The sequence below is a fragment of the Octopus sinensis genome, linkage group LG7 (assembly GCF_006345805.1).
Source record: "Octopus sinensis linkage group LG7, ASM634580v1, whole genome shotgun sequence".
NCBI classification, from domain to species: domain Eukaryota; kingdom Metazoa; phylum Mollusca; class Cephalopoda; order Octopoda; family Octopodidae; genus Octopus; species Octopus sinensis.
Genome location: NC_043003.1, coordinates 96,373,757 through 96,401,161, shown reverse-complemented (window position 1 = coordinate 96,401,161; position 27,405 = coordinate 96,373,757). Strand labels below are relative to the sequence as shown.

General features: G+C 31.8%; 1 protein-coding gene and 1 long non-coding RNA gene across 2 annotated transcripts in view; both read right to left on the bottom strand.

Moving 5' to 3' along the window:
- Positions 1 to 722: 722 nt before the first annotated feature.
- Positions 723 to 8,518, bottom strand: LOC118764337. The gene is made up of 2 exons (XR_005000153.1): positions 8,489 to 8,518; positions 723 to 5,085 (listed from the first exon to the last, which is right to left on the bottom strand). It is a non-coding gene; the product is annotated as an uncharacterized LOC118764337 (long non-coding RNA).
- A 652-nt stretch (positions 8,519 to 9,170) lies between these two features.
- Positions 9,171 to 27,405, bottom strand: part of LOC115214536 (phospholipid-transporting ATPase ABCA7-like) — a 298,993-nt gene continuing 280,758 nt past the window's right edge. The window contains 2 exon segments of the mRNA XM_036504975.1: positions 9,171 to 9,183; positions 21,398 to 21,512. Coding sequence (XP_036360868.1) covers positions 21,442 to 21,512 — 71 coding nt within the window. The 3' untranslated portion in view covers positions 9,171 to 9,183; positions 21,398 to 21,441.

The following is a 27,405-nucleotide window of genomic DNA, read 5'->3' as shown; positions in this document are numbered from 1 at the left end:
TCAGTGACAAAGTCACAGTTTCAAGTGATGAAAATTTTGACACCATATTGCAACTAATAAATGTTTAAGTGATGTTAACAATCTTTGTGTGTTTCTGAATGGATAACATGTGTCTTCCACACTGCAGTTGTTTTAGCTTCAATGCACAGTCTCAGATCGAATCACTTCCCTAGCAAGTGATTTGAGCTGGGACTGTGCATCTCTGTAATCCCAATTATGGCAGAGGGTTAACAGCCTGTAAAGAAATGTTCAATTATCTATTACCAAATGATGAGTCTTAACCACAGTTGATTAACCTTTTAGCATTCAGATTACTATATCTAATGCAATGTTTTTTTATTCACATTGTTTTGGATTAATCATGCATTATCTCACTGAGATTTTGATAATGTGATAACTTACCTTCTTGAATATTATTTTAGGGTAGGTGTGAGAGACCAGACCCAGTCAGTTTGAACATAGAACAGGTAAAATATTTGGATTGGATATGGCTGGTTTAAATGTTAAAGGATTAAGTTAGGTTTAATTTCACGAAAAGAATATCAAAGAAAGCAATAGGTTTTCACAACACATTTTATTGAAACTTTCATTTCTAATTATATTTTAAATAAAAAAAAAAAAAAGACATTAAAAATTGTTAGTATTATTAGTTGAATTACAAAGCTTTACAAATTTTGAATAAAAATATAACATCTTCAATTATCCTCAATGTCTTCTTTTTACTGTGGATTGCAGTAAAGTGAGAGATGAAACCAGTGGACACACTTCAATTTTTTTGTTTCACCAATAAAAAAAAAAGACGTTCATCTTTTATTAGCATTTAGATGCTAATTATGAAATTATCACATTAGTACTTTAAATGAGAATATTAATAATAATAAAATTATATTTATTCATTATCTAGAGTTTATAATATAAAAGAAATCCATAACTTTAGCTTATATGTTTCAAGCTACTCCAATAGTAGAATCCAAAGTTATCTTTAAAAAGAATTTAAAAGACAATATTTGTTTCTCAGTGATTATTTATTTTGATATTATTGATACTAATTTTAATTTCTGTTGGCTAGTCAGAGAGTCAGTTTGTGTATATATGGAGGATATAGTCAGCATGTTTCTAGTGTTTATGTTGTTAAACCTAGCAGGCTAAAAGCAGAATTTTAACTGAGGCTGTAAAGAGAGTAAAGACTAATGTCTTAATCACTTTTGCTAATCTACTGCCCTAATTATCTCACAATAATCTTCTAATAATCAAACGATTGAATGAAATAAACAAATATTTAAAAAATATATATATATACTTTCATATTCATATATATATATACTTCCATATTTATAAAATTTAATGTAATATTTTGATGTAATAGCTGTTGGTGAAAAGTTAAGTTTTTCTAAAATTGAGCAATGAACTTAAAATATTCACCAAAGAAAGAAAAAACAGAGGGAAGTTAAGGGTGAAGTGCAGTTTTATGGTATCAAAACATTATTTAATTATTAAAAAAAATGTATAGTTCATATACAACATAATATTTGTAAATTTCCTCAGTTAAATATTTCTGAATAGAGTGTATAGGTGAAATTCTCAATTAACCTTTCAGAATTCAGATTACTTAGTCAAACGTAATGCTTATTTATTCACATTTGAAATAATCATGCATTCTTGTAGGTTTGAGATTTTGATGATATGATTGTTTATTTTAAAAATGACATTACTGGGTAGGTGTGAGAAGCTTGATCTGGCTGGTTTGAACATAAAACAAGTAGGACATTTAGGCCAGATATGACTGATTTAAATGTTAAAGCTCTTTTTTGTTGAATTATGTCAGTATATGTTTCCACATTGATTTTGAACCCAAATGGAGATGTTAATGCATATCTACATTATATTTAACAAGTTCTTTAAGCCATTTCACATATCTAGACTCTAACTACAAACATTTAATGTTTTATGTAAAAAAAAAAGTACTTTCTATAGAAGAGAACTTGTCTTTTTTTAACATCATTGCATGTTTTTTTTTTAGTTGTTTACACTATAATATATTATCTAAGAACTATTATTTAACCAACAGACAAACTAGCATAAATGTCACACAGTCTTCTTCCAATGAACAACCTATCACAATATATGGTGGAACCCAAAATAAATACATTGTCTGTTTCCTTCACAAAACAAATCACCATCATACTAGTCTATAGAAAACTATTGCTTATTAACTAATAGACTCATCCTTTCTCTGATGACTATTTGGGATCAAAACACAAGTTACCGAGAGCATCTAATCACAAAGCAAATTATTACAATTGTTAATCTACCCAGATTCTCATCAGTGAAAGGTTTAATTAATTTACTTAGTAAAAACCATGAAGTGTTTTACTCTCAATGCAGGCCAATGGATGCATTATTTGCTCATTACCAAATATCTAAAACTGACTTGCATAAGAGAGGTTATACTGCTTTAAGAAAAAGTATGGCAGGTTACAGATGATTTTAAAAAAATTAATATTATATATATTTTTAATTATTGAAAATTCTAATGAAGAATAATAAAAATGGGATAGATGGGAAGCTTTCAATTTTGAGTCTTGATTCTGCATTCACACACACATATATAATACCTTCCTTCTTACTTTAATATTTTTGACATGTAACCCATGACGTTTATCTATTTATTGTAAATAATCACTAATTTGTCGGACAGGCATGACATCAATCTGAGAAAGGAAGGCAACATAATCAATTGAATAGCTCCCATTATATTGCTGTTGGTTAGTTTAGTAACTCTGGATGGATGAAAAACAAACTCAATCCCCGTGAGATATGAATTTGGAACCAAAAGAAACAAAACTAAAAAGTTTAAGGCATTTTATCTGGTACTCAACTGTCATGGGCCTTTTTTTTACTACCCTTTTTGAAGTGAATGTTACAGCTAAATTTACATCATAAGCTGTTGTGTAGTTGTATGTTGTGCAAGTTTAGTCTAAAAGTTTGTCTTTTATAATCATGTATTCTCAACAGGAAATTAGTGAAGGGAAACATTACTCAATGAAATTCACCTGAAATGTTCAAATGAGAAACTCAGTCATCAATAACAAATGACATTTTAAAACATTTCTTTTGCAATTGTTTTTTCATTTGATTTTTGGAAATACTGGGCAGTTTTTTTTTGTCTTTTTAACCCTTTAATATTCACATTATTCTGTTGAAAGTAAACCAAATCTATTCACTTAGCTTTGAATTAATCATGCTTTATCTTGTAGCTTTGAGATTTTGATGAGGTAACTATTAATTTTTAGAATGATATTGCAGTGCTGGTGTGATAGGCTAGATCTGGACAACTTGAACATGAAACAAGTTGAATATTTTGGCCTGATATGGCTGGTTTAACTCCATTTCTAATGTCAAAATTTCAACAAGGAGGGGAAGGGGGACAGTGATTATTGAACTGTGCAAAATGAAACAAAGTAACAAAACTGTTGTTTGAACCAAAATCTTAAATGGTTAGGTCAATCAATGTAACACTCAGTCACTGCAATTATATTGGAGTCTTTATTGATATGATTTCAGAATCAGAAAAAGTGGGTGCCATTGCAGAGGTGGTTTAGTTCTAACAAAACCAAATTTGTGACCCAGGATCATTTTTTGGCTGTAGTTACTTTACTTACTCCACTGAGCATTTATAAAAAAAATGAAAGACAAAGAACATATATTATGATTTCACTTACATATAGTGGTCCAACCCATGCCAGCATGGAAACCAGATGTTAAATGATGATGACAGTGATACTAATAACCTGTTGTTAGAATTCAACATGCATATGCTTCAGAATAAAGTGTTAGAAAAGTACAGAATATAATATGAAATTAATGGAAAGGCAAGAGAACAGGAATGATATAATGTAGCAGAAACAGCTATTGAAGTTGATTATATAATTCCTGTTCCCTAGTCATTCCATGAATTTCATGTGTGTGTGTGTGTGCATACATAAATACACACATATACTTATATATATTCATATGCATACTTACATACACACACATACACATATACATACACACACACACGTGTGTGTGTGTGTATTATGTTTTTATGTATTATACTATAACAATACTTATAGTATAATACATAAGAATATCATCATCTTCATCATCATTTAACATAATAAGAAATACATAAGAACAGACACTATGAAACAATATTATTAACATAATAGTGTTGCATAACGTACATAATCACATTCTGTTCATCTAGACAACCAGTGGTTCTCAACCATTTTATACCCATGGGTCCTTTTCATTTCTATATTACTTGGTCAGAGGGACCCCACAGCCATATGTGTAAAAACTTCTATTATATTTTTATTATTAAATATTATTAGAATTGTATAAAAAATTGTTTAAATATTATGTGTATTACACATATTTTAACAACGAAATCTTACATAGATTCTGCTTGAGAACCACTGATCTAAACTATCATCTCTTCTGAAATGTCACTGAAATGCTAATGCAATTAATAATTTGTTTTTTTAATAATTTAATTTTTGAAGAGTAACAAAATCAACATATTTTAAGTTTTGGTTTTTGAGAAATTAAAACTAAAACACATCTAAACTATTTCTTATTGAATTCTGTATTTGAATTTGATTTAGTGGAGCAAGATATTCTAAAAGTATAGTAGTGATAGTAAGAGTAGATTAAAGAAAATTCAGAGAGCTATTACCTCTGATGGTAACAAAAAGGTTTCTCTTACAGAGTGAAAGACAGATTGTATGATGTCTGAGTATGAACTTCAATGCTTTGAAGCCTTCTAGACTTGAAGAGTCTAGAAAAAAACAGTTTTAAAAAAACGAAGCTAGCATACTCCATCGGATGTGCAACACCAGTGTGCATGAATAATGAAGTACAAATATGTTAAGAGAAAAAAATGGGCATAAGAGGAATCAAGTGTAGTGTACAAGAGAGAAGAATGCATTGGTATGTGAATGTGACATACATGAATGACTGGTGATATGTGGTACTTGAGAAGAGCTGCTCGTCACTATAAATCTGAGATTCTAGAAGTATAATGTATATATATATATATAACTGGGTTTCCTCATCCAATTTGTTCCTGTCAAGCTTTCCCCATTAGCCCCTCATCTGCCTATCACTCGTATTGCCATCACTCTCTGAACTATTGTGGTAGTCTTTTGCTGTCATTAAATGTGAGAATAATTACATATTTCATCATCCTTTTATGTGTTGCTACTTCTTCCACTCCTTGGCACCACTACTTTTGGTATCTATACGTCATTCTTAACAGTGTATCTCTCCATTCCCTTTCTGTGCTACCAGTTATCTCACCCTCTCTCCTAAACCACTTTCTCCTGACTCACCCCTAAGTACTTCTGACCACCTATCACTATACATCTGTTGAAACGGAAAATAAGGCTGGAGAAGAAATGCCTGTTGCAAAATGTGTTTCGTAAAAGATGGAAGTCAATAGCAAGTATGTTGCGAGTGAAAGAACCTGTTTAATCGAGACTGTAAAAAAGGAGAAAGCAAAGTCTTCAGTGTGAGTATGTGGTTTGTGGGGTCAACCGCGTCCTCCGCTTCATTTTTTGTTATTCACTCATTCTCATTTAATTGCATATATTTTAATTGTTTATTCATATGTTTCATCTCATTTGATACCCTGACCCCAACGTTTGTTTTGTCCCCTCTTTTTCTCAACCTTATGGTGAATAAAGAAATACTCTCCACACGACCTTACAACCTCTACTCGCCCACCTTGTTCGAGCTTCTGGTCCTACTCCTTTATTTACCTTCTAATGACCTTGAAGTCACTACCATCTTTCCAACTTTATCTGTCCTTCCAACTTTACCTCAATAACTCCCATTTGTCTTCTTATGATGAAAGGTAGACATGTATTACTCCTACAATAAGGAACTTACATTAACCTCTCAACATATAACATAAAATTGCACCCCTCTCTACTATACTCTCGTTCAGTTAAATGGTTTCTTTAGACTTGTAAGTTACATAATGACTGTACTAGAAATGGAAACATGAAAAGAGCACCATTTACTCTCAGTGAAGTAGCTGACATTTGAAAAGCATATACAGAGTGAACAGTGTGTCCATCTGTAAAGAATCACATCTATTCTAAAACAATGTATAATATTCTCAATATCTAATCTTGCCAAGGGTTGTATATATGCATGTGTGTGTGTGTACACTCTCTCCCTCTTTAGTCTATGCTTCATCACTCATGAACATTGACTTCAACTCAAGATAAAATTTCCTTCCAGGCTGTTTGAGATGACATTATATGTCTCATCTTTGAGACAGCGCATATTTCTGTGTTCATGAGCATATGTCATGCAGGCCTGACTATTAAGTTTGAATGGGAGTTATGGAAAAACACACATTTACATATATATGTAACTTGTATACAGATATGTATTTGAAGCACACTACCACTACAAATACCAAGCCAACCCTTTGCCACCCACTTCAAAAAAAAAAACAGCCCTTTCCATTATCCATTTATCAGCATATGATATTAGTGTACACTCAAAGAAACAGAAAGAATGTGTAATATTGAAGCTCATACCCAAAGCACCGACAGGTTTCACTGAACATTTTCTCTTTCTGCTTCTTCACCCACTCTGTTTTATCTTTCAGCTCCTCTTTCATCTTAATTTTTCCCTCCACCTCATTTTGGCTAGCTTCTCTTCCTCTTTACATTTCTCTTTCCTTCCACCACTCTTATCTGAACTCTCATTCCTACTGCTTTCTGATTATATAAGCATGGTCATGTTGTTTTGTGTTCCTCATCAGTTGCAGCCAATTGCTCAAACACTGAGGATGTAATGTAAAACTCTTTCCTTCACCCCATCATCTTAACGCCTGGTGAAAGACTTTATCTAAATTGATGGAAACTCCACTTTCCAAGGCAATTACTCAATCATTTTCTCCAAATAATACAAGTCTTGCTGATGCAGAACACCACCAGTTTCCTAGGATTCTGTTTTATCTGATTTATATATATATATGTATTTATTTATTCATTTATAAGCCATGAAACTACATAAGTGACTCTAGAGCCAAAAGGTTCATGCAAGACACTTATCAAATTTTAAGTGCCATACACAAAACTGTAGACCTTTGAGTCACTAATGTACTTTCACAGCTAAGAAATGAGAAAATATATATATATATGTTCTAGTTTACATTTTTGAGTTCTATTGCTCCTGTTTCTATCACTAAAGACACACATGCAGACATACATATATACACATATACACTCACACACACGTGTGTGTATGTATGTATGTATGTATGTATGTATGTATGTATGTATGTATGTATGTATATATATACGTATAAATGTATATATATGCATATATATATGTGTATATATATATATATATATATATATATATATATATATATATACACTCACACATATACATTACCACCACCACCACTACTACTGTTGTTTAAATGTCTACTTCTCAATGCTTGCATGATTAGACTGGGCTTCATTGGAGAAGATTTGTCATAGCTGGATGCTTTTCTGCTCTTTCTGCCACCAACCTCATGTTTCCAAGGAAGGTACTATTTCCCTTAGCCTAATCTACTGAACAATGAACAACCCAGGTATGTTTTTATACAAGATTGCATAAAAAAAAATTATAATTTGTATGAACAATGACACTGTGTTTACTATTGACATTCATACATCAATATAAGGAGCATAACATTTTGCCAAGTGCACACACACAGAGTACATCTTGTGAGCAGAAGTAGATGTATGACTGCTACTGTTGGATTTAGAGCTCCATGTAGATTATCATCATCCAGTCTACTTCTAATATAATGGTGGTGGCTACTACTGTTCTTAGTAGTATTATTGGTTAAGATATATGGAGCAAATGTAGAAATTACCATTATGGTTAAACATTCAACTGCACAAATCCAAACAGCCACAATGGCAAAATGTAAGTAGGAACAAATGATATAATCTTGTGTTTATAATAATTTCTCATATACATATATATATGTACATGAAGGGCTTCTTCCAGTTTCTGTCTAACAAATTTCACTCGTAAGTTTTATTGGTCAACCTGATGCTATACTAGAGAACACCATCCAATACTGCCCATGCAGTTGATGTGAATTCCAAACTATGTGGTTCCAAAGCCAAGTTAACAACAAACAACCTTCATACATACATATCACACACACAAACGTACGTTTAATATATTATAATATATTAAATACAGTCCCTTATTTGGAGCAATTTAATTTAATTCTAGGAAAAAAAGATGTTCTGGCCCAGCTCAGCCATAATTTGAAGATTATGAAACATAGAGTAATTTTTTTTTTTTTTTTGCAAATAAGAGACTGCATATAAAAAGTAGTAACTCTGAAAATGAACAGTACACTACACATATTTATACACACACATACACACATATATATATATATATATACACATACATATATATATATATATATATATATATATATGTATACATTTAAACACACACACACACTTATAAATATATATATATATACACACATATATATATATACATACATATATACATATATAATACATATATATAAACACACACACATATATACATACAAACACACACATATATATCATATAGATATATATATATACATCTATATATATATATATATATATATATATATATATATATATATATACACATATACATGTATATGTATGTATATGTCTATATATATATATTTATATATACATATATATTATACACATGCACACACACACACAGACACACACACGATTATATTTACATGAATGTTTAGGCTTGTGTAAATATACACTTTTGTAGCAGAGACAAATATTTTGAGTGCATGTATCTTAGTTTTTGTACACCCATGCACAAAAGCTTGAAGCAAAAGAGGTGTGTTCTCAACATGGCTTCATCACACCATGATATCTCTCCTCTCTTCGTCATCTAATTGCAGTGTGTTTTCGTAAGCATAGAGCTGGCCCTCCTCCATTGGTTTTTGTTTGGAAGCTTTTGCTTCTGGTGTATTGGGGACCAACTCAACTGTACTGCTACATCTGCTTAGATTATCCTCATCACAAACTTGTAGGAAATTGTTAGATACTGGCAGTGAATTTTTTGTGTCTCTTGAATCTATAATGAAATAAAAGAATAATGAGACCAATAAAATATAAAATTGTTTATGGGATATAAATGTGTAGAGTGTATAAAATGTGAAGTCAAAAGAAAAATTAAAACAAAATGAAATGAATTTGGATTTAGAGAAACAAGATACAAATAGATAAGGGAATTGTATGGAGTTATCCTATGTTATTGGAATATAGTTTTTTTTCTTTCTTTTACCATCTTCAGGAGCTTTTCTTCTTTTTTTAAGAATTAAACATTACACAAAATTAGAGGCAATTTTAATTTTAGCATTTAACCCTTTGGTGTTCAAATTTCTCTATTAAATGTAATACTTTTTCACTTAAATTGTTTTGAATTAATCATGCATTATGTTATAGCTTTGAGGTTTCAATGATATGATTGTTTATTTTTAGAATGTCACTGTAGGTTAGGTGTGAGAGGCTAGATATGGCCAATTTGAATATAAAACATTTCGAATATTTGGGCCAGATATGGCTGGTTTAAACACAGCAGTATTGAAGGCTGATTTAGTAATCCTTTTTAATTAATGGTTTATTAAATGAAGGAAGCAGAGCCCATGATGTATAAATAACTATTTGAAAGGTTGACAGTTCATATTTTTTCACTGAAACTGCATTGCATCCATAGCCAAGGCACTTAAGTTTCAACTGGACTTATTCATGTAGCTGTGAATAATAAAAAAAGTTCCAGAGGATGGAAATGACTTACAACATTCAGTAGCAACAACAACAGCAGTATAAAAATGATCAGAATTTTGTCAGGTTTGCTATACTGAATGCATCAATTTTCCCAATAAACCGAGGTAAGGCAGTTGGCAAGTAATTACCTCTTTTGCCACTATCAATTTAAACTAACCACCACAGACTGGATTCTGACACAGGACTTTAATTCAGTCTGCATGTAATGTCTACTGTGCAACAGTCCAACCTTATCAAATTCCTCAAACACAACTATTTGATTTAAGTGGACATCTTCACTAAGAAGAGATCCACTATGATCATGACTGATATATATATATATATATATACAAAATTTAAAGGACTGACCACTAAAAGTGGACGGTCAATATGCTAGATATAGACGTCAAAAACTGCTATTTTCAACGAAGAATGTGTTCTCACATTCTTTGTGGAAAATAGCGATTTTTGACGTCTATATCTAGTATATTGACCGTCCACTTTTAGTGGTCAGTCCTTTAAATTTTGTAGGTAAAAAATATTTTAATCTTTGGATTTTTTTTAATATGCTAGGCCACTGGTTTTAATTGATTAATATCAATTTCTACCCTTATTCAATTTTATATATATATATATATATATATATATATATATATATATATATATATGTATATTTATATATATGAGTCATTTGCTTAAGATTGGATGCAGAAGCTTTATTCCAGTCACAGGATTTCCATAATCTTATCCAGAATGGGTAGAAACACATATGAAGCTAATATCAAGTTAAGAAAAAAGTATATTACTCCAATAATAACTTATATAAAAAAATAAACAACAAAAATATAAACATGTAACAAAAATACAAACATATAACAATATAACAATGACATGCTACAAAATATAGACAGGTAACAGGAAAGTAGGCATGTTACAAAATGTAACAGGAGCGTAGGCACATCACAAAATATAAACATGTAATAAAAGTGTAGAAATGTTACAAAATATAGACATATAACAGAAGGATAAGCATGTGAAAAATATAGACATGTAACAATAGAGTAGGTGTGTTACAAAATATAGGAATGTAACAGAAGTGTAAGCATGTTATAAGATATGGACATGTAACAAGAGTATAGGCATGACACAAAATATAGACATATAATAGAAGTGTAAGGAATGTTACAGAATATAGATATGTAACAAGATAAAATCAATTCTTTTCACATTACTATTTTACTGCTGTGTGACTAAAATGTATTTAAATGTCTACATATATCAAATTGAGTTAAACTGTTTAAAAAAGTATGATTTTAGTAGATATTTCCAAGAATAATATATGAAATCAATGATATATATATATATATATATAATGTTTTGTAGCTCTAATAATGAAAATATAAGGATTTCATTATTTTAAATACACTAGAAATTCAATCCTGTTACTCTGAGAATTAAGTTTGTTAAATATGTTTCTATATTCAAATAATGAATTTATAAATATATCAAATTAGATGAATGATGATTTTAACAACTGAAATACATAATGCCCATGAATTTTTATGAAAATAACTGTGATGACTATGATATTTAATTACACCATTCACAAGTTGACAACGTAGAAAGCAGAAAAATGTGCAAACAGAACAAACATTTGTCTATATTTGAAAGAAAGTGTGATGAAAGAAATATTTGGAAATTAAATATGATTTTATGTATGCAGACATATTTAAATATATTTAAGCCTAACTGTGGAATGCTAGAATTGCAGGTGCAGTCACAGTATTGCACAAGCTTCAGCATTCGATTCTCAAAAGAGGAGAGGTTGGTAAAAAAACCAAATTCGTTGTCTTCAATTCAGTATTTTTGTGTTTATCCTCAACTATGGTCATGAATGAGTATGATCGGAAATACAAATGGCTGAAGCTGAAATGGGACTCCTTTGAAGGATCATAAGAGAACATGGGTTTTTTTAAGTGAGTTTTGCTGAAATTAAGTTTCTTAGTGGCTTTTTGTTGTTGTTTTTACACATCAAGAAATTGATGAATTTTAAATTATTATACACCACACTTAGAAATAATTACTTAAATCTGTTATTGAAAAAAGTATTAAATACTGCTGTAATGTGTGTAGTGTGTGTGTGAGAGAGAGAGAAAGAGAGAGAGAGATGAATATTAAGAGAATGGCTGAATGGTTGTTTTGATCTATTTTGGCTGCACTAATTTTGATAACTGGTTCACATATTCTGTCACTTCATTGGGTTGTTTCATGCTCACAGTGGATAAATTTAACCATATAAAGGTGTGTATAGTCAGAGTCTTCAGTTACCCCATAGGTGATAAGACAACAATTAGAATTAAAATAGCCTTGCTATAGCTGTTGAAGTGTTCTCACATTACCCTTAGGATATAGACCAAAACTCCTTTTACCATTAGTGTGAAATAAATTTAAATATGCTTTCATATTTTGATCTGAATTTTATAGTTTGCACATTGTATAGCACTGCTGGAATTTCCCTGGAAGCATTTTAATCTAAGATCTATGGTAATCGATAAAGAAGAAAGAGTGGAGTTTTCAAGAGTCTTTTGGATTAAAATTGATAGTGTATGCTGTCAGTAAAAATGCACATCTTATTTAATTTTAACTCAGTTTAGAGTTTTATTTTTTATTTTTTGGTGCAATTTTATTTATGAAAGATTATCAGTATTTCCTTAAGATATATTGAAAAATGTTAGATCATCTGTTCAAAGAGGAAAATAAATTCCTATTTTCAATTGAAATTTTATATTGCTTATACTTATGAACAAAGACTCAAATTTTAAACTAATAGCAAAAAACAAAACAAACAATTATTTTAGCCAATTTTAACTTTTACATATAGTTTCTATAAAAACTGAAATTTGTTTAATATTTAAACTGACAGTACAGTTTCTGAAATGAGGTTCAGCAGCAAAGTATGGCTGTGTGGTTAAAATGTTCACTTTGTAATCATGTGGCTCTGAGTTCAATCCCTTAGTGCAGTATTTTGAACAAGTGCTATCTACCATAGTCTTGAGATTCTGGGGAGAAGTGATCAAGCATAATGAGTAGTGCATGACCTGAAAGAAAAGGGTACATAGTATATGGGATAAGAGGGGGTGATTAGTATGTTAGGTGGGTTTAGGTAGAAGTGGTATAACACTAGCTAGTTCCCAGGAGTTTAAGACATTGTAGCAATAAACCATGGGAAACTTTTACCAAGAAGCAGGCTGCATGAGACATGGCTCATCATCAGGTGGGCTGCACAACTAAAAAGAATTTAAGGTAATTTTTCATTAGGTGTGTCATTCAGAAAATCCAGCAGGCCACAGTTTGCTCATGGCTGTGATAGACTTACATAAACAGAGAGACAGTATGTCAGTGGGCCAGAGATCATAGTATGCTGTGGACTCAGTCTTTAATTATCAGATATTTTTCATTTAGATGTGATCTACAATGTTTATGTCTTGTAGCAGCAGAGGTGTCCCAGATATTGTTGTATGCCATTGGTGGGGAGGGGGTCTTACTTGATTGTCAAGAAAGAACATCTGGAATTTTGAGTCCTACCACCTGTATTGGCTTTGAGGATAACAATTATTGTCGAAGGCTAGAGAGCAGGAAGAGCATGAAGAAGAAGATAATTTCCCTGATATGAACCATGATTGTATTATTGTGTTATTGACAGAGACAAGATTGTCATATCCTCACTCAAGAGGGTTTTGAAATCTGTGTTCATGGAGACAGTGCAATTTTCATGTGTGGTGTCTTGGATGCACATGAATGATGCCTGTGTATGATGGAAGGTTGGGGAGAAGTGAAGAGTAATATTATCTGCTTAGGAGATAGAAGAGGCAGCAAAAATAGTGAGGGTGAAACAACTAGCTGTGGGGAACATCAGAATTGAGAGCATGTGTGAGAGATACTGCAATGGTGCAAGCTTCCACTCAAGAGATGACAGATAGCCTATATTTAGCTAAGAACTTTAAAATGTTCAAATTCTCTAATTTGAATCCTACAATAATTTCCCTTCTGAAAATATATGTAATTTCCTACTGAAAAGGCATCAATGGATTTTTTAAAACCATGAACTTACACCAAATTAAATATGCATATGTTTATATAATTCTTCAATAACCAATAAATAAAAGAGGAGACAAATGCAATATCTCAATAAGATAATAACAGTCAAGATTTGGAGACACAAAACCTAAGAAATACATTTGTCATAATCAAAAACGAATTTCCATTATGTTATTTAATGAGTGATATAAGAAATCACCAGAGTGGTTCCTCAAATGAAGATAATGAAACAGTTCAAAATTTGGTTCAAGAAAAGATTCCTGACTCTATTTAGTATATAAACCAGGACATGATAAAAGTTGAGGAAATATGAAAAAGTGAGTAAGTTTTGAAATAAACTTTATTGATATAAAGATGACTGCGTCAAAGCTACAGGGTTTCACAGACAAAGAAATCTACCTAGCAATTTGTAACATTAATGAAATGAAAGGTAAATCCCATAATTCTCCAAGACAGGAAGCTATTTTATATCTAAGTTTCCTGATAAAAAATGTTGAGTATAGCAAGCTAATAGTAAACTTGTCAAGTATAGTGTTTCTTCTGCTTACAATGTTGAACTGTATTTTACATATAGGGTGTATTTATTTGCTTTGTGAATATGCGACAGGTTTTATTGAGAACTCCCTGAGCACAACAACTTAACATAGTATAAGCATGGTTTGATTTTCATTGAGGAGCTTATGACATTTACTTTTGTATTGGTTATAAATGTGTACCAATTGTTATTGCTTACTGAAAAATTAAATATAAAATTAGGTGCTAATAACTGTACAGATACACATTCTGGCACTCGGTGATTGTTTTAATACTCAACTGTAAGTATGCATATACATACATACAACTGAACTTTAAAACAATCATCAAGAAATCTCAAGTTATAAATATCTATAAGTTTAATCACAGTTAAACATTTTGAACTTAGAAAACATCATCTATTTAAAATACAAATTAACAGTAAGTGAACAGAAATCCTCCTGGTTAGGTGACACTATACTTGCAGTATACAACACAATGAAATTATGGTCTTAACAATCAGTCATATGAGATGCATACAATCCGAGTCTAAATGCTTGTGTTTTATGCAAACACTGGACAATTTGTGAAATATCAAAACATCTTAAACACCTTAATACAGTTTACCAATAGTTCTCAGCATGACAAATATCAGGCCTCCCTGCCAAATCATTAGTGAAAATTATGAGCCTCTTTGCAAATAAATGCAAAAGTATTTTACCTCCATGTGATTCTTTTCTATTTTATTTTTATTCACTTATTTATTTTGCCATGGATTTGGACAAGTTTCAAAAGTTGGAAGTAATTTATTTGAAAATAAATTGTACACATAAATAAAGCCTATAATAATGTTAGCAGCCAGATGTTCATGACTGAAGATGAACAAAAATAGCTTGAAACTGAGCCAGTCACATGATCTTGTCATTTGCTGGAGGATGGTAGGAGTTTGCTCCCCTGTTTGCAATATATACAGTGTGCAGGCTGCACCTATAACCAGCCGGCAGATCTGCCTAGGGTTAAAACAAGAGTAACATTGAACAGTCATATCAATGTGGTGATTAACTTTGAATGTTATGTTTATTGACGAAATAACTGATATTAAAGCAAACAGTTGTCAAGGCAAGTCACATGACACCTTTCACTTGTTGGGGACATCTGTATTTTGTTATTCTTGCTAAAGCAGAAAAGTTTTTTCCAACACAAATATGTTGAGATGAACAGAAGCAGAATTTGTAGAGCCTTCTTTCAGCAATTTGAGTGCTGTTGAGTAGATACAAATTTACTCCAAAAGGTTTGAAATTTTACAAGAGTGAAACGTTTTCAAAATAACATTCCATATCAATAATTTCTTTTCTTAACACTTCCAAAATTTCTTTAATATTGCATAATTGGATTCACTATCCAATTGTAATTTTATCTGGAATCCCAGGAAGTATTTATACATAAAATTATCACTTTTCTTTAGATGTTCAAAGAAGATATTTCTGGTAATGGTTGCAATTTCTGTTGCTTTTAAAAAAGTTAGAGAAGTAGGAAATGACTTGTAATTTCTTGATAATAATTCAGTTTACTAATTTCTCAGTTTCTTTCCATGTGGTAATGTTCTCTTTAAAGGTTCATGATGAAAGCATTAACTTTATTGAAGAAGTAAGCAAAATATGATAAATATAACACAAATTTCTTCTCGGTCAGAAATTTGCTAGATTTTTTTTAGTGACAAAAAAATAAAAAATAAATAATATATTTTGTTAAGAGGCTCAATTATTTTTTAAAGAATTTTTTCATATGACAACCATCAAACTTCCAAGTCCAGTAGCAAGTTTTTATAAGCAGCTCTTGGCATTGGATGGCTGAGAAAATAATCAGACATTAGTTGGATTGGTTTTAATGACATTCATGATCTTCATAATAACTTTCCTATCAAGTGATCTTCTGAAGAAACAATTATCATTCATTAACAGGTTCTAGCATAAAAAATAACACGTCTACCATTGCAATAATTTCTGATAATTTTGGACACTTTTTTTAGCTCAGGATTTGCTCTTTTCTTTTTATCTGTGTAAATTCTTCTGTACAGAATTCTGTTTTGGAAACTTATCCATTAGATTACCTCTAAGGATAAAAAATTTGTATTCCTAAATAAATGCAATCAGAGAAGATCATTGCTTACCTAAGTTCAAGTTCAACGTCAAATTAAATATAAACTTTACTGATTAATGTGCTGCAAATTATGACTGCTCTATGGCAGTTATATATGTAGCTCTCAGTACATAGAATCAGTACATGAGAATATAGAACCATTTATAAACCCCAAATGGAAAAAAGTAGGGTGTGATGATCGGGGGGGGGGGGGTTGGAACGGAAATGCATAGTTTCCATGTAAGCAGATCAAAGAAAACAAACTGTCATGACAAGTTTAATGTATTTGAACTGTCAACAGGTTGTGAGGTCAGCTGATCTTTTACATGACCATCGGGACTAGTTAAGGTTGAGAATCGCATGTGTAATGGCTTGGAGAAAACCTGTGTGAAAGGCAGAAGTGAAATGCAGATTTCTTGTTTGCAAATCAAAGGGAACAAGTTATCTTGACAAATTATTTATTTTTATTTTATTTTATTTTATCTAGTTTCAGCTCATTAGCTGTGGCCACGCTGGGGCACTGCTATTTTATCTTTAATTTCAATTGTTAAAACCTATAGGTATTTGATTTCTTGGAAGTATGGCTATCTAAATAAATAAATGGATAAAAAATAAAAATAAAAACAATGTAATTTTAAATTTACTAAGCATAGTAATTTTCCTGCCACTTTGTCAAACCTCACAAACCCCATTGGAGGGGACCAATTCCCTTCTCCTTCATAAAAGAAAGACTGCCTTAACAAACATGCTAAGTAGATTATCAAATGTGAACTGATTCATAAAACTGAATTTTTTGAGTCAACACAGTTTAACGATTGCTCCACAAACAAAACACCAAATAGCAATACATGATTCACTAATAACTTTAACGACAACAGCAACATAGTCAGATAGAAGCAACCTCTGAATCTAGTGGTAAACTACAAGACATGTACTCTCATGGTCAGCAACAATTCATCTGAAATTTAAAGCTTTGCTGAATGAACAGATGAAAAGATACCTCATTTTATGAATGGAAAGAAGTCAAAGCAAAGTTGATGGGTGGAATTTAAAATCAGATATTGAGCAACAAGACTAAATACCACAGGATAATTTATATGACACTCCTGATTTGACCCCCCACCACTTACATATTTCACAGTATTAAAGAATGCTACAAATCTGCAGAATATCAGACCCTTGAATTTGAATGTCATATTAAAAATATCAATATATTAAAACTACAGGCAATTATTATTTTAGTCACTATATTAGAATATTGGACAAGTTTACCATTGTAAGGCACAAGCATGTGTGCACATAAACACATATCAGAATTAAAGAAAGAAAAGAGGAAAAATGTCACAAAATATTGTTAAAAATAGAACAAAAAGACCCACAGACTGATAATTGTTATCTTTATATTAAACACAACTTTAAACTTCATAAACAGCTTAATTTTTGTTGCTGGAATTCTTTGAATCACAAAAGTAATGATATACTTACTTGAATTATGGAATGACAAGCAGACAAATTTCAAGAAAATTTTCATTTTATTTCCAAAATAAAATCATTAACTTGTTTAGTGAAAAATAACTTCAAAACGAAATTACAACTAAGATATACCCCACCACCAAAAAAAAAAAAAAAAAGAAAGAAAAGAAACACTGCAACAAGCTCAATAAACAACATAAGAAGAGACAAATATAAATATTACAGAAAAAAATAAAGAACTAGATAGTATAATAAATACACTAAAAACAAATAAGAAACACAAACTCATTACAAACATATAACGATTAGAATGTGATTAATAAAGAATCAACAAATTAACAATATAGAAGATGAGATATATACAGTCAATATTTACAATCTGACTGCAGAACAACTGTGACAATGGGGAGAAGGAGGAGATGAAATAGCTTTCACAATAATTGCTTTCTGTCCCCTCTGTTTCATTATCTGCTTCATTATGGTATCAATTCTTGCCATCCCCTTCTCATTGTCTAACAGATGCACAGGAGTCTAAATACATGGGTGATTTAACACGAGCATATGAATGCATCAATTACACAATATAATCAGACTATTAACGACAACATCTTTAAATAAATGACATTTAAGTCATGTCATAAATCAACATCCTCATCTAAAATATTAACTGTCAGAAATTCAACATCAGCTAAGCACCATGTTAAGAAATATAGAGATAATAAAAGGTAATAAAATATCTTCTGATGACATCCTATTCATGAATATTATACAAATACATTTATCATGATTACAGTAATAGTTTCAAATTTCAGCACAGAGCCAGTAGTTTTTGACTGGTACTTATTTTAGTCAACCTCAAAAGAATGAAAGACAAGGTTGACTTTATTGGAATTTGAACTCAGAGCACATAGACAGATGAAATGCCACTAATGGTTCTACAAACACACTGCCTTTACCATGATTACAATAATAATTGTATTTAAATTACAGAACTGATATACAGTTCTCAAGAAGGAAAAACATAAAAAATGGTCCAGATGGAATCTGGTACATAGTTCTTTGAAAATAAAAATATAAAACTGATTTACTTATATAAATTTTAGATATTTACATTTTAATTAATAATTAACCACTCAAGATAATTTTTGCTCATTGAAAACAAAAGAAAAATAACAACTATCCAACAGCATGCAGTTGTTAACTATTTTTTTAAGGGTTACATGTTTCTGCATTTTTCACATCAAATATAACCCTATTTTAATTTTTTTTTTATTATATACTTAAGTTTCCTGCTTTGTCCATAATAGTTACATAGACGTTTATTTTTTTCCACTCAAAGTAGTTAGAAATATCCTGCCTTGTTCATTTCTTACATAGATGCTTCTCAGCTTAAACTTTTTTTTTTCATTATATATTATTATAAGCTTATGTTTAACAAAAAGTTTAGTTATAGAGTGAGAAATTATTATTTGCATCATAGAAACTGTATAGTACAGAGTTTAATGGCATCCTTTTAAGTTTAGATTTCAAATTCTACAATTGTCAGTATTGGGGTTGATGAAATAAACATTAGTAGCAAGTTGGGGGTTGATAAAAATGACAACCCCTCTTCCAGTATCTATGCCTAATCTAGAAATAATAATAATGATAATGATAATACTTTCTACTAAAGGCACAAGGCCTGAAATTTGGTGGGAGGGGACTGGTTGATTACATCAATCCCAGTGTTTCACTGGTACTTAATTGATTGACCCCGAAAGGATGAAAGGCAAAGTCGACCTTGGTAGAATTTGAACTCAGAATGTAGCAACAGGCAAAATATCACTAAGCATCATCATCGTCATCATCATCATTATTATTATTATTAGGGCAGCGAGTTGGCAGAATCGTTAGCATGCTGGACAAAATGCTTAGTTGTATCTCGCCCATCGCTACGTTCTGAGTTCAAATTCTGTTGGCGGTCTTCTTTGCTGTTCATCCTTTTGGGATCAATAAATTAAGTACCAGTTACACACTGGGGTCGATGTAATTGACTGGTTCCCTCTCCAAAAATTTCAGGTCTTGTGCCTATAGTAGAAAGAATAATAATAATAATAATAATAATAATTATCATTATTATTATTGTCATCATTTCTAAGGCAGTAAGCTGGTAGAATTATTAATGTGCTGGGCAAAATGCTTAGTGGCATTTCTTTGGATTCTGAGTACAAATCTGTTTTTAGATTCTGAGTTCTAATTCTGCTGGGGTCAACTTTGCCTTTCATCCAGGGTTGATAAGAGAAGAATTAGTTGAGCACTGGGATGATTTAATCGACTTACTTCCTCCCACATAATTTCTTGCATTGTGCCAAAACTTGAAACCATTATTATTATTATTATTACTAAATTAGGCATAAGACCTAGATATTGGGAGAGGGATCTGGTAAGTTTTATCAATTCCAGGGGTACCAATAATCAATACCAATAATGGTAGAATTTGAAAGCTAAATATAAATGGATGTGATTAAAAACTGTACTATATAGATTCTATGATAAAAATAATAACAATTTCTTACACTAATGTAGTCCCCAATATTTTGCAGTGTAGGTTACAGTTGATTGAACCACAGTACTTATTGATCTTGGAATGATTAAAAGCAATGTTGATCTCAATGAAATTTGAAATCAGAGCAGAGGGGGATGAAACTAAATATTGAAAGGCACTTAGCCCTGTACTCTACTATTCATGCTACTTCACAAGTATAATTAAAATGTGGTAGTATAGCCATCATTCACAAATGAGCATAACTTGGTAGCATATACCATGTTCTTATTAACTGTTGTAGGTGCCTATGTGGTCATGAGTAGATACAGACATCCTTTTGGCCTGCCCTCCCTGAATCTATCAACACATTAAGGATATGCCAGCAGGAGGTAGAGAGGGCATTTGCCTGGTATTCATATGCAATTGAGTAGACTGAAGCAACAGGAAATAAAGTGTTTGCTCCAAGACACAATGTACTGCCTGCTCCAAGAACTGAACCCACAACTTTCTGATCATAATAATCCCAACACCTTAATCACCAAGCTACTCCCAATCTGTAACTGTAAAATTACTTTAAGTAGGAAACAAAATTATTAATTTCTCAATAGAGTTCTGTTGTTTGTAAAATGTAATGGATGGTCTTCTACTTTGAAAAACAGCAAGAAAAAAAAATCATTTGCAAAATTATGAAAAAGGTTTACAGTATGGTGATATTAAACAACAGGATGTTCAAAGAGTTTCAAAAAGGAAGGAATAGAAATATTGAAAAACTCACGACTAGGACAATAGTATGGACATAGGGTTAAGTGAAGGTAGATACTAGCTATCACATGCATCATACCATGCCAAATTAGAGAGGGGGATGGTCTCACCAACAAGCCTTGAGCTGGCTGTAGGATAAGCAAACTTCAAGTCAATGTATGTATATAATATATACATATATAAATAAATATATATATATATTTCCAAATTTTTTTTTCAAAGAAGTAACCATGTAAACAGTTGACAAAACAAGGAAAACTGGATTATAGATTCAAGACAAAACCATATTAACAATTCATAATTTGATTTTGAAGCTTATAGACTGATATTTCTTTCAAATAAAGATAAACAAATAAATTTATATTGAAGAAGAACAAACAAAACAATTTTTATAAAACTGAAAAACAATTGGTTAAATACAATACTTGGAATGACTTTAGATGGACTACATGTTTGAAAGTATTTAGCAGGAAATATTGACCAGTCGTTAATAAAACAATGAATTAGACACAACATTTCTTTCCTTGAGAGAAACCAAATAATCTTCATCAACATTATCATTATCACTTTAGTGCTGGCAATAATGTTGATGATGATGATGATGATGATAATGATCATGATGACAATGATGACATCTAGTACACTCTGTAAAGTGGTTGTTATTAGGAAGGGGATCCAGCTGTTGAAACCACACCAAGAGAGACATTAGGGCTTAGCGAAGTCTTTTCACCCATCAATTCCCGATGAACCATCCAATGTCACTCTAACATTTAATATTTATGTCTGCATTTATCTACCTATCTACATCCACAGACACACACTCATTGCAAAATGGAAGAAATCCTTTTCAGTATTATGGAAAACACCCAAATTTCTCCTACTGCTAAAAATGACATTGCACCTAGTAGGAAAAAGATTAAAGCTATGTGCTTTAATACTGAGTTATTTTTCAATGCTCCTAACTTCACTTATTTTGGTGCATATAAAACTGAAAAACTCTGTAAATATATGTAATTTCAAGCTATTTTTCCTTCAAGATTAATTGTTATCGCCAAGCTAACATGGCAGTCCAGGAAAATAGGATAAATGCTGCCATTGATTAGCTCCAAGAGGCCATCGTCTTTAGCTAGCTATGTGACACACAAACCTGTGTCCATTATAACCTTCGAACAGGGGAGGTCAGCCGCTTCCCCTTGCTGGACTGGCATCTAGAAACTAGTTTTGGGGTATTTGCCCCTTATCAACGGAGAGCAGGCGAACCCAGCAGGCATTGCTGCTGACCATCTATTTGAAGGATTATTTACCTAAATTCGGTGGAATATATCCACTGGTCTTCAAAAATAGAAATAGTAATATTTCTAAGTCTCTCTAAAGGAGGTTATAATGGACACAGGTTTGTGAGTCACTTAGCTAGCTAGAGGCAATGGCCTCTTGGAGCTAAGCAATGGCAGCATTTGTCTTATTTTCCTGGAGTGCCATGTTAGCTTGGCAATAACTATTAGAGAGACTTAGAAATATGAGTGATGCCTGCTGAGTTTGGCTACTCTACATTGATAAGGGGCAAATATCCCAAAACTAGTTTGTAGATGCCAGACCAGCAAGGGGAAGCGGCTGACCTCCTCTGTTCAAAGGTTATAATGGACAGAGGTTTGTGTGTCACATAGCTAGCTAGAGACGATGGCCCCTTGGAGCTAATCAACAGCAGCATTCGTCCTATTTTCCTGGACTGCCACGTTAGCTTGGTGATCTGCTGCCATAGTCTCCTTTAGAAAGATTTAGAAATATTAATATTTCTATTTCCTTCAATAGTTTTTCGTATAATTAAAAATTTGTCTATGCATCTACACCCAGTAGGAATTTTTTGTGTGACATCTCTTTCTTCACCCTCTCTCTCACCTCTCTGTTGCTTTCTATTTCTCTGTCCTCCACCACTATTTTTCTTTCTCCTTTCACTACCATACAATCTATGACCATTCCTTTTTTTCACTTGACCACTGATTTGTTCAGTCACCTTTCACTCAGTCTCTCACTTCCTTCTATACTTCCAACAAAGGGTTTGCTTTTACACCTTTTATTCAACCTTTCCTTCTGTCCACTTTCTGTTTCCAGTCCTACAGCACTTTTTCCATTGCAATACTTATACATACATCTTGTGTCAGAGCTGCACAGCTTTTATTTTGTTTGTATATTGTATATTTTATTTCGTTTTTGTATTTGGATTTTTGGTTTGCAAGAATTCCTTATACGGATTCGATTCTTGTTGAAGCATTTTTTTTGTGTGTGTCTGGGGAGAGTCATTCTGATTTAATGCCTTATTAATTAACACACTCACTGGTTCAATTTCCACTCATTCACTTATTATTTTTTCTAAAATTTTCATTGCTTCTTGCAAGCTCTTCAATAGTGATTGACTCTATCTGTTATCAGAGCAGCGATCTTTTTGTTTCAAGAAAGAACTCAGCTCTGATAACAGACAAAATCAACGACTATGAAAGAGCTTGCAAGAAGCAATGAAAATTTTAGAAAAAAAGAAAAAATGAGTGGAAATTGAACCAGTGAGTGTGTTAATTGATAAGGCATTATAGAGAATGACTCTCCCCAGACACAATAAAATACTGTATTTTTATTTTGTTTATATACTTACATTTATATTCACACACACACTATCTGTGTTGTACCTGTTTGCATCATTGCCCTCAAAGCTTACTTACTGTTCCCAGTAGCTTTTTGCTATTGACCCCACCAAAAATGAACAATACTATCATTAAAATCATGAAATTGTAATAATATTTTGGCTGATAACTGACGAGGAAAGAGCATGTCAATGTTTTGTGTGTGAATCTTTGGTTCATTCCTTTGTTGTGTTTCTGTTTAATTTTTTTTAAACATATATATATTATAAATGCAGGAGTGGCTGTGTGGTAATGAGTTCCAGGTTCACTTCCACAGCATGGCACCTTAAGGCAAGTGTCTTCTATCATAGCCAGACGGAAACTGAAAGAATCCCATTGTATATGTATATATCTAAGTGTGTCTTTGTGTCCCCCACCACCACTTGACAACAGGTGTTGGTACGTTTACGTTCCCATAACCTAGTGGTTCAGCAAAAGTGACCGATAGAATAAGTACCAGGCTTAAAAAGAAAATAAGTACTGGGGTTGATTAGTTTTACAAAAATTCCTCAAGGCGGTGCTCCAGCATGGCCACAGTCTAATGACTGAATCAAGCAAGAGAAAATACACACACACACACACATAAGTATGAATGTATATATACATGTGTGTGTGTATGTACATGAGTGTATGTGTATCTTAAATATATCATTTTTGTAATTCTACGTATAATACTAACACATTTTTATAAAAATAAGTAGCAAAAATATTTGCTGCTGCTGCTACTACTATCCCCACCACAACCATCACCAGTACTACTACTACTACTACTACTACTACTACTACTACTACTCAGTAGGACAATATATTAATAGATTATTACATTATGCATACGTAATAACATTTGAGCTGACAAGAATGCTGTTCTTTTCTTTTTAAAGCAAATCTTATTTCAAATTTCTTAATGGACATAATATTGTATTCTATATTTTGGGATGGCTATGCTGTTAGCATCTCGGTCTTTGTTTCTAATAAACACTGGGTAAAAAATTAACCCTTCTTGCTGAAGATTGGGAAATATCATTAAAATGTCCAATAATTGAAACAAGTAAAAGGATATGTAAATTTTTTTGAAATCAAAGCTTACTCATATATCTACACTAAAGACAGAATCTCTTTTTTTAGGTGATACAAGAAGAATAAGTGTTTCATAATTTAAAATTCTATTTAAAAAGATACCTGAATCTCAACTGTCAAAGAAAATAACATATATTCTTGATAGATGGCTATCTTTATATATATATATATATATATATATATATATATATAAAACTAGACCACCCTAATAATGGCAAAGTAGACAAGCAAAGATGAGGACTGAATAGGGAAGAAAATGTCATCTTGTAGAGTCAATTATTTGGAACATCAACAGATGTATATGATCAAAATTCATATGATGCATGGATCTTAGCTTAGAGGTGATATTTAAGTAATTAACTTGGAAATTTATATAGGTGAACTTTGAAAAATTAAATTTACCTAACATAAAATGAATCTGTTGTAACTGATAAAACACAGTTTTATTCTTAAGTGCTACAACTTACAAGAAAGCACAACAAATGTGAATATTTTCTAAAGTTTGCTACAACAGAAACACTAGAAACTGCACTAAATATTTAATACAAGAGATTAAATATGATGTGGTATTTCTTCCATAAATTATCTGAAGTTTCACAAAAATGTGTCCCATGATAAAATGAATGTTGTTATTGGAAAATAGAGAAATTTTCGGTGTTTGATTATTGATCACAAAAGGATCCCTTAAAATGTGAACCAAAAAAAAAGAAAGATCAAAAGTTTAGAATTTTTTTAATGTCAAGATATGCCTGCAGTGAGAGTACATAATCAACATTATTTCAAAATAAACATGAGTTGGGTAGTCTGATTCTAACGGACATATCTGGATCAGGGGAAAAGTCATCATCAGCATGAACATAAAGGGATCAAGCTTTCAGGGCAGAAAATTGAATGATTGTGGAATCATGTGGAATGAACAGCGAGAAACTTCACAAGCAAATGATTAATAACTGATGTAAATACAGCTCTATGAGATTGGAGATATGTTGGAATTATTATGGGACCCAGAGAGGATAATTACTGAAAACAAATTTGCAAGAGTAGAGATAATAGAGTAGATAAATATCAGTCAATATATGTATGCATGCATGTGTGTGTATGTATATGTGTGTGTGTATATATATATATACATATATATATATATCATAAATGAATACATATATATACATTCATAAATATATATGCACACATATTCATGTGTATATATATATATATATATATATATTATATATATATATATATATATATATATATACTCTTTACTCTTTTACTTGAGCAAATCGACCCCAGGACTTATTCTTTTGTAAGCCTAGTACTTATTCTATCAGTCTCTTTTGCTGAACTGCTAAGTTACGGGGACATAAACACACCACCATTGGTTGTCAAGCGATGTTGGGGGGTGGGGGACAAACACAAACACATCCACACACACACACACACACACACACACACATATATATATATACCGAAGTGGAAATCCACAACACCATCTCTTCGGTTATCTGGCCAGATAACCGAAGAGATGGTGTTGTGGATTTCCACTTCGACATCTGAAACTCAGAGTTTTATCTTGACTATTGAGTATATATATATATATATATATATATATATATGATGGACTTTTTTCAGTTCCGTCTATCAAATCCACTTACAAGGCTTTGGTCGGCCCAAGGCTATAGTAGAAGACACTTGCCCAAGGTGGCACGCAATGGGAATGAACCCGGAACCATGTGGTTGGTAAGCAAGCTACTTACCACACAGCCACTCCTGTGCGTATAAAAAACAGACAAAATACCACTAAGCATGAGTGCTGGCATTGCTGTAAAAATCAGAGTTGAAAAATCCTCAAACAGAGGATTTTTTGATGCTGATTTTTACAGCAATACTGGTACCTCATATGCCCTGTTATAATTATAAATTAATTATAAAATTTTGGATTTGCCATTTATCAGCTTTTGCTTGCTGGCCACTTATGTTATTGTTGGTTTTATTTATTTTACTAATAATAATAATAATAATTAATAATAATATCTCTTTTACTCTTTTACTTGTTTCAGTCATTTGACTGCGGCCATGCTGGAGCACCGCCTTGAATCGAGCAACTCGACCCCGGGACTTATTCTTTTGTAAGCCCAGTACTTATTCTATCGGTCTCTTTTGCCGAACCGCTAAGTAACAGGGACATAAACACACCAGCATCGGTTGTGAAGCAAAGCCAAGGGGATAAACACGGACACACAAACGCATATATATATATATACATATATACGAC